The sequence below is a fragment of the Loa loa genome, assembly GCF_000183805.2.
Source record: "Loa loa unplaced genomic scaffold supercont3.340, whole genome shotgun sequence".
Lineage (NCBI taxonomy): Eukaryota > Metazoa > Nematoda > Chromadorea > Rhabditida > Onchocercidae > Loa > Loa loa.
Genome location: NW_018108520.1, coordinates 64,706 through 73,348, shown reverse-complemented (window position 1 = coordinate 73,348; position 8,643 = coordinate 64,706). Strand labels below are relative to the sequence as shown.

The 8,643-nt window shown below is 34.2% G+C and overlaps 2 protein-coding genes and 1 non-coding gene across 3 annotated transcripts in view; 1 reads left to right on the top strand and 2 right to left on the bottom strand.

Moving 5' to 3' along the window:
* Positions 1–100: 100 nt before the first annotated feature.
* LOAG_20126 lies at positions 101–215 on the bottom strand. Its single transcript, XR_002251416.1, has one exon. It is a non-coding gene; the product is annotated as a 5S ribosomal RNA (ribosomal RNA).
* A 1,132-nt stretch (positions 216–1,347) lies between these two features.
* LOAG_10376 (hypothetical protein) lies at positions 1,348–2,506 on the bottom strand (the record flags this gene model as incomplete). Its single annotated transcript, XM_003145898.1, has 2 exons — positions 1,348–1,446; positions 2,366–2,506. 2 exons carry the CDS (start codon positions 2,504–2,506, stop codon positions 1,348–1,350), a joined length of 240 nt encoding a protein of 79 aa, XP_003145946.1.
* Positions 2,507–4,806: 2,300 nt separating this feature from the next.
* LOAG_18515 (disulfide-isomerase A4) overlaps positions 4,807–8,643 on the top strand; it is a gene marked incomplete at both ends in the record, with an annotated part of 6,008 nt that continues 2,171 nt past the window's right edge. Inside the window, 10 exons of the mRNA XM_020451175.1 lie at positions 4,807–4,816; positions 5,040–5,128; positions 5,340–5,565; positions 5,864–5,987; positions 6,090–6,203; positions 6,485–6,588; positions 6,706–6,800; positions 7,119–7,216; positions 7,555–7,654; positions 8,407–8,615. Of these exons, the coding sequence (XP_020305068.1) occupies positions 4,807–4,816; positions 5,040–5,128; positions 5,340–5,565; positions 5,864–5,987; positions 6,090–6,203; positions 6,485–6,588; positions 6,706–6,800; positions 7,119–7,216; positions 7,555–7,654; positions 8,407–8,615 (1,169 nt within the window). The remainder of the gene's footprint in view (positions 4,817–5,039; positions 5,129–5,339; positions 5,566–5,863; positions 5,988–6,089; positions 6,204–6,484; positions 6,589–6,705; positions 6,801–7,118; positions 7,217–7,554; positions 7,655–8,406; positions 8,616–8,643) is intronic.

Here is an 8,643-nt window from a genome sequence, read left to right as displayed (position 1 = left end):
TCAATAATCATCGGTTCTCATGCGTGCAAAAAACAATCCATACACTAAATTCTCATCATTTAACGCTTTAATACCTTCACAAGCGCAAAATTGCAAAAATTGTCTGCAACACCTGGGATTCCCAGGCCGTCTCCGATCCAAGTACTAACCAGGCCCAACGTTGCTTAACTTGACAGATCGGACGGGATGTCGTGCTTTCAACGTGGTGTGGTCGTAGACATCAACAAATACGATGGCATACATTAAATGTTACATTTGTTGTCCCACAAAATTGCAGGACGTTCCAAAATTTTACTTCAAGCCACAGCAGCCGAAACTCTGGGCCGAAACATTCAATTACCTCAAACTTGGGTAATTAAACCGTCGAAACTACCTTCATCATTTTCATATCATTTGTCGTGAAAAAAGAGAGTTAGAAGATGAGGAATACTGTTCTTGTTAGTTATAAAAGCAGTTAATTTTTCGAATGAATGACTTATTGAATACCGGTTTTGTTATTTGTTTGAGGAGTATAGCAGTTATCCTCCATTGTTGTTCGGATGCGAAATGCAATAAAAATAGGCTCGAATTAATTCCGATTATAGTAGAAAGAAGTTCCGAACAATACAGTAGAACAACGATAGAAATATGGATGTAGTAATTTATGAACGGAGAGAAGAAATGACGATCGTGTTGAGTAGAGCTGAGTGGCGACTTATTGAAATTAACATTGGATCCATGTTAGAATTTCTTATGGTTTATATATAGGATGTGTGGAGAGGAACAATCATTGCGAATTGACAGTATTCTCACAGCTGCAAGAGAAATTTACATATAAGAACAGTTTTCATAAAAAATTGCGTAGAAATTATTTTATTAGATGTACTGCTTTCTCACCATTGTATACAAGATTTTGCATGGAATAAAGCCTTTGCAAATTAATTACCAGATGCGCACAAATCTTAACATCTGAAAAAGCACTTTTAGGAGATATGAAGATTTGTTGGCTGACTCATGACTTTAAACATGAGAGAAATAAGGGAATAAATGTAAATGCGAACTATTTGAATGAGTAATTCTATGATACAGCTATTTCGGCTTTTCCGACACTTCCGACTGAGAGAAAATTTTAGGTTTAAGGGATGTAATTAAAATATTTGATTTGGTTGTTTAATAAATGCATTTTATTTTTGCTGGTTTTTTATTGAGGCAGCTAATTCAATTTCAGTCGGTTTTGTCGCTCGATTTGAACGGTTAATAGAAGGCAGATGAAATATGAAACAGAATATGCTAATTTCATCTTAATAATAATTATTACCAAACTAATTACGAAAACACAAATGCCAAAAGTGATGAGCCGCCAATGCATCACAAAGTTGTCAGTTCTTCTTGTATTAGTTCGGTCATTTTATTAACTTCATGTCCAATTTGTTCTGATAGTTCAGTGCTTTCTTGGTTGATCTCTCCCTAGATATTCCATTCTGGCCGTTTGGCTTGATAATTGGTGTAGGTCCGTTGTTGTGATAAAATTTCCAGCTCAGCATTTATTCTTTCAATTTCGAAGTGGTCGATGATGCCATTGGTAAATTTTATTGACTTTGATTCGGGGTTGTTTGATTTGCAAAGTGCAATTTGGAAACTTCCACTGATATGTTTCGCGATTATGTCATCCCTTTGTAGTATTAGGTTAGCAGCTACAGTAGGATTATAGTGCGATGTCCATTCAATAAGTGTAAGTTATTACGATTACAGTAGCTATTTTGATAGATTTCATTAAACCTTTGCTGAAATTGTTCTTGAAGAGTATTATAGAGATGTTGAAGTTTGGTATTTTCCGGATCAGTTCCCTTTTCTTCAGGATTTGATTTTCTATCCTTTATAATTGTATCTTGATTGTATCTTGGTAAAGGTTTATTACATTTATTTTATTGATTATAATATTATTGTCCATTGTATTGGGATTGATAAAATCGTAGTTTTTTGAATCGTTTTATACTTAAATGTAAATGCCATTTGAAATTCATCAACAATGATGTGAACGTCATAGACTCGTGCCTGGTAATTTCCAATCTTTTGATATAAGCATTTACTCACAGCTTCTGTTTCATTCCATAAAACAATACTTGTATTAATTGTACATTTTCCGCTTTGTGTGAGGCAATGTTGGACAGTATCGAGATCAAATGTATTGAATTCATCTAATTCAAATAGGAGCGCAAATGGTAGGATTGAATTCATCTAATTCAAATAGGAGCGCAAATGGTAGGATTGAATTCATCTAATTCAAATAGGAGCGCAAATGGTAGAATTGATGTGCATGTTTGCGAGTCATTTTATAACAGTTTGTTTGGACGTGGAACATGACGTAGCATTAAATAAAGTTAACCAATGAGAGAATGAGACATGTGGGACGTTGAACGCTAGCGCGTGTGTCATGCGTTGCGGCGCAATCGACCATTTGTGAAGGGGGATGACGAAGTGAATGGGTGTATATTGGTGGTGAAGGTTTTGGGCTTTTATACGTCATGTCCCATTTCTTGTATCAAATATCTTTTTTTTTTCCGTAGAAATATCCTTTGGGAATTCTCGGGAAAGAATCATACCTGATATTGCACCTTTTTGAGATTTTTTCAGAATTGAAACTGCTACATTCTGAAATGCTAATCTTAAATGATCATTTAATCTAGTCTCATATCGATTTTAAATATAAGTTATAAGTGTAATCTCGAAAAATTTGTCAAATGTGTTGCATGGTATTTTCGGGATAATTCCACGGGCAAATTCGTGGTAAGATAGAAGAAAGAGGAAGAATGGAAGAGAAAGAAGAAAGTATGAAATTTAAATTGTAGACATACTTCCAGAATTCGTCGAGTTAGTGTATATAATTTGATCAAACCTTTTGATATATTGATAACAATGTTATTGTAGAATTTCACGGGTTCCCCCGAGGTTTTCACAGATTCTCCCACTTGGGAAACAAATATAGTTCACGATAGACGGAATTGTTAGCATTTTCTTTAAAACGAGGTATATTACAGTGTAAGTTATACTTTTTTTGCTTATCATACATCAAACACGCATAAAATATACATCTTTGCTGTATATTTTTCATCATGAGACATAAATGTAGATAAAGACATAAATATTGCGTGAAAGATCACGTAAGTACTTGTTAAATAAGCATTCAGGATATGCGTATGAGTGGAGGAATCACGTATTAGACAAGTTCAGACAGGTTTTCCATGGAATATTTCTAGCTTTCTATAAATGATTGTAACTATTAATTGAAATCATTAGGCTCAATATTATCCAAAAAACTATGGATAATATGAAATATGAGTGGATGGAATGGTTAGGTTATTTCGATTTAGTGATATCATATCAGTGATAGCATTATTACCTTCATATCAATGACAGGTTCATTACCTTTTTATTTTATTTTTTGATTGTATGATATGTTAAATATTATTATTATTAATATCATTTACTGACAATGATTGCCATTTGTGTAAGTAAACAAGGTTTGGGTGCATGCGAGGAATTTATGTGAAAAAGGAGGATATTTCAATGTGAATCCGATCACTTCTCTATGTGAATACAGGATTATTATCATTAATATTATTTGATGCTTCTTTCCTGAAAATATTTTAGTATGTAAAGGTTAAACAGAGAGAAAGAGAGAGGGAGAGAGAGAGGATAAGAAAAATGGTTCCAACATGTTAATTTGATTTCATTGTCAAATCAATTTTATTTATAGAAGCGGATACGACGAAGAGAAGAGCATAGGGAAGAAAATCGTTGCACATTTTAACGCGATGTTTTAATGACCATGGAGTCTAAGAGCATAGATTATCATTGACCATATGTTGGATTCGATCATCAGCTAAGCAGATTTTTACACAAATTTGCTCTCACTGAAGTTTATCGACTGAAAGATTGCGGTTGAATATCCAATATATCGTCTAACATTTCTCTGAAAACTTTTCATTCACTCTATGACGGGATTGGTCCCTTTTCATTACCTTCCCCACTCTTGATTTGCTTTTTGTTCTGGTTATATTTCTAGTTGATTTGGGAACAACAAGCATCCCTATTTCATCTTTTTCGTTATTTTCACCTCTCAAATGTATGCGACATGCAAATTTGCTTGCATGCAAGTATATATGAAAAAGATTGCATGTGAGCATTTGAGAATTTTATTTCACTGTTATAGATTAATTTTTAAATTACATACATCGTTTGAGATTTTATTGGTGAAATAATTTCTTTGAGAACGGTTGATTTTGTAACATTTGTTTTATTTGATTTCTTTTAAATGACGAGGTTTTGTTTCTTATTATGAAATCGATCTGAGTTTATGGTTTGAGCAAAATTATGATGGTTAGAAAAGGTAAAAGTTATGCTTAGGCCAAGAGGAGAGCGATAGGAAGAGTGAGGAAAGAGAAAGAGAGGTGTAATTTGTTGATGTTATATCGATCGAAAAAACCGCCCCACCAACAGATAGCATCTTGTTAGCTTTCTATATGAGTTATACGATGATGCCACGCACGTCTTTGTTCATTTTTCTTCTTTCTTCGATTTTTTTCCTTTGTTTTTAACCAAACTTTTATACGTTTTCGTATATAAATATTGCAGGATTTGGGTATTTTTATATTTGATGAATTTTCAGGATGGCACTGCTAAGGTTATTTAATTCGGTTTTAATTTTAAATTCTTTCTTATTGTTGGTATTGCCAATAGCAAATGGCGATGGTGATGTGATGAAATTTACGGATGCTGATTTCAAAGAAGGAACCAAACAATATGATGTGTTACTTGTGAAATTTTATGCACCATGGTAAGAGAATAGTAATTATGTGGTCGCTTTGCTTTATTATGCCCTAAATGTCGTAAAATTTCTAGTGTAGTGTTTCCACTTGTTTGCAAAGTTTTACAGTCTCGTGTTTCTTCATTCGATTTCTTTTCCCTTGTAGATTGCATGATGAGGTTTTCCGTTTTATTAAACCGTTATTGTTGTATTCTACAGATGACAGGAAAATTGCATTTACTAACTTTTTTAGGTGTGGACACTGTAAAAAATTGGCCCCAGAATTTGAAAAAGGCGGCAACAAAACTTTTGCAAAATGATCCACCTATTCATTTAGCAGAGGTGATTTTTCCCCTTCTTTGACACAAGCAGACATCGTATTTCGTGAAAAGTTTTTAATCGAATGAGTCATGGAGTCGTAGAGGATTTTTTTTCGTGGATTGATTAATTTTCCGGAATTAAATGAGACTAGAGAGCTAAATAGTTAAGCAATTGTGGTGATTGCAAGTTGCAAATTTTCATTTTAACCTGTAGATGTCTTTTTTTTTTTAAGGTTGATTGTACGGAAGAAAAGAAAACTTGCGATGAATTCAGTGTTAGTGGTTTCCCGACTTTGAAAATTTTCCGTAAAGGTGAACTGGCTCAAGATTATGATGGTCCACGAGTTGCGGAAGGTATTGTGAAATATATGCGAGGACAGGCTGGTCCATCAGCTACAGAAATTAGCACATCACAAGAATTCGAGAAAATGTTGGAATCCGACGATGTCACTATCTGTGGTATGTCTTTTGTTTTATTTCGGAGTTAATCAGGATTTGAGGTGGAGGGTTTCAGAGTTAACTAAAAGTTTGTTAGTCCTAATCAGTTCCGTTGTACTGTCAAATAATTTGGCAGAATGGTCTTTCTTTTTCCATTTTTCTTTACATTCATTTTCTCTTACATGTGCAGCTTATTAGCATCAAGTTGTGAAGTGTCAGAATGCACTTACCAAACCTTTTAATGCTAATTTGCTCGTCTCGTTTTCTCTTTCTTTTTCTTTTTTTCTTTTATTGTGATCTCACTGTAATATATTTTCAGGATTTTTCGAGGGAGACAGCAAGTTGAAAGACTCCTTCCTAAAAGTTGCGGATACAGAAAGAGATCGTTTTAAATTTGTATGGACTTCAAATAAACAAATTCTAGAATCAAATGGATACAATGAGTTGGTTCTATCCTACCTTTATGACGCACGAAACATACGGTCTAATACTAATCTGTTCCAAATATCCCTTGATTTTAATTGTATGATAATGTTGTCTTTCAGTGATATTGTTGCATACCAACCAAAGAAGTTTCACAACAAATTTGAGCCAAGTGGATTCAAATACGATGGGAATTACGATACAGACAAGATCAAAGAATTCCTTCTACACGAAACGTACGGTATTTATTGTTTGTCTGCCCCTTCCTTTCGCCTTCTGATCATAGCTTAAAATGAAAGACAGTAGCCTGGGAAATGTGGGAGTATCAAGAGTTTGAGATTATCCTTCCGGAAATGAGTTGTTCATTAGATGCGAGAAAATGAAATTTGCTTCTTTAGGATTGTTTATTTTACTTCAGTATACTGGATGAAAATTTGAAATCCGCATGAAAACGCCACAGCACTTTAATTTTTCCGATTTTTTGGACAGTTTTAGTCTACACATAAGATTTATATAGGAATGGACTTGTTGGTATACGAACTTCCGAAAATCGGTACCAGTTTGATCTACTTCCAATGTTTGTTGTCTACAGCAAGGTTGATTATGAATTGGATCCAAAAGGTCTTGTTAGTTTTTTCTTTTTCTTTTCCAAATATGAAGCTTTCACGTTTTCCAGATATTGCGATATCTCTTATATGAATTTAGATTCATTGTGATAACCGCTGTTATTGCTTTTAGGGTCTAATTACTGGCGAAATCGTGTTCTTATGGTTGCGAAGGATTACAGAAGGAAAGCATATTTTGCTGTAAGCAACAAGGACGACTTCTCATTTGTAAATATTCTTTTTTATATTTTTGAATTTTAATCAACTGGTTTTCTTCTATATACGAAATTTTTGTCATGCCATCAGCTCTTTATATGTCTTTATCGGTTTTTCAAAGTGAAAGCAACATATTCCTCCGATTAAGAAACATCCTTCTCCTGGTTGTTCATTTTAGCATATATTGCGGAATTGGGTTCAGATTTTTGTGTTAAAAGAAGTTTGGATTGTTAAGTTGTGCAGTTCAGCCAAACGGTTGTGATCTAGTTTCAATTTCAATTTCGGAATGCTTTTAGGCGATTGCGTTATTGAAATATGTCTTGATTTCAGGACCTTGATGAATTTGGTTTAACTAATCGTAAAGATACTAAACCACTTGTTGCGGCACGTAGTACGAAAGGCAAATTCTTTATGAAAGAAGAGTTCAGGTAATTATATTAATTACTACAAATATGTGTTTATTTTCTACGCTTCCTTATGTTTTTATTGACGAGTCTACCAAAAACAAAGCTTAAATATGGTGTCGCTAAGCCTCTGTTAATGAAAGCTTCAAAAGTTGACATATGACCACATGTGAACATGTTGCCTGCGTGATGGTTTGCTAAGTCCCTGGCAAAGTGGTTTATAATTAGAGATACCAAATACATGGGGAGAGAGGGCGAAATACCAAATTTGTAGTGGATGTAGAAGAGATAAATATGTAACGATAACTGATTTTATTCATACATGATGATATAGACAATATTAAAAACATGAACAATTCCAGCGTGGAAAATTTAAGAAAATTTGTCGAAGACGTTATTAATGATAGATTAGAACCGCATTTGAAGAGCGAAGAACCACCTGAAGAACAGGGTGATGTTAAGGTCTGTTTCCATGATCTGGTGGAATTTTCAAATTCTTTTAAAATTTAATTGGAGACTATTTGCAGATTACATAAAGATGTTATGCTGTCTCAGTTCTTTAATTTTAAAGCGGAAATAAAGATGCACTTTTTATAACCTATCTGCTGATATTCGGGCTTCACTTTTCCAACATCGTAGAGGGCACTACATCTCCTCTTCGACAAAATAGAGCCGAATCCTTTCTGTTTATTGCGGGAGATACGGTTTTTCTTTCTCTTCTGTTACCATGCGGAACTTTTGGGCATGAGGAAGAGTATGGGAACTTGATCGTAAATGGGAGTTGCTTGAACTCGCTATCCTTACTGTAGTAATGGTGTCGGAATTTTTGTATGGTTGAAAATATTCACTCCCATTTTTGTCGAATGAACTCGACTTTAAGTTCCTTTTTGCATTTTCGGTATTTTTAATCATCACTAAGGCCTTAAAAATTACCGGAATAGGATTATAAATGCATAAAGAAACTTGTAAATCCTTATGCTTTTCCTACGGAATACTCTTTTATCGATTGCCGCTTATTAGTATGCTAAATCAAACCATATTTCTTCGAATCTATCAATTTTTGCATGCATTAATTCCTTGCATAATTCTCAAACACTACTTTTCTGTTCACTTTTTATTCACAAAGTTACCCCATACAATGAAACTTAAGAAAGCAATTGGTCGCTGTTCATCGTTTCTGTCTTGGATGGCCTTCTAACTTCAGGTATTTTTAGGTCATTGTTGCTAAAACATTTCAAGAAATGGTTACTGATGTGGAAAAGGATGTCTTGATTGAATTCTATGCTCCATGGTGTGGACACTGCAAGGCACTCGCACCTAAATATGATGAATTAGGCAAAAAATTATCTGGCGAATCAGGTGTTGTTATTGCAAAAATGGATGCAACGGCGAATGATGTACCACCACCATTCCAAGTGCAAGGGTGAGCTTCAACCACGCTTTTTCGCCAT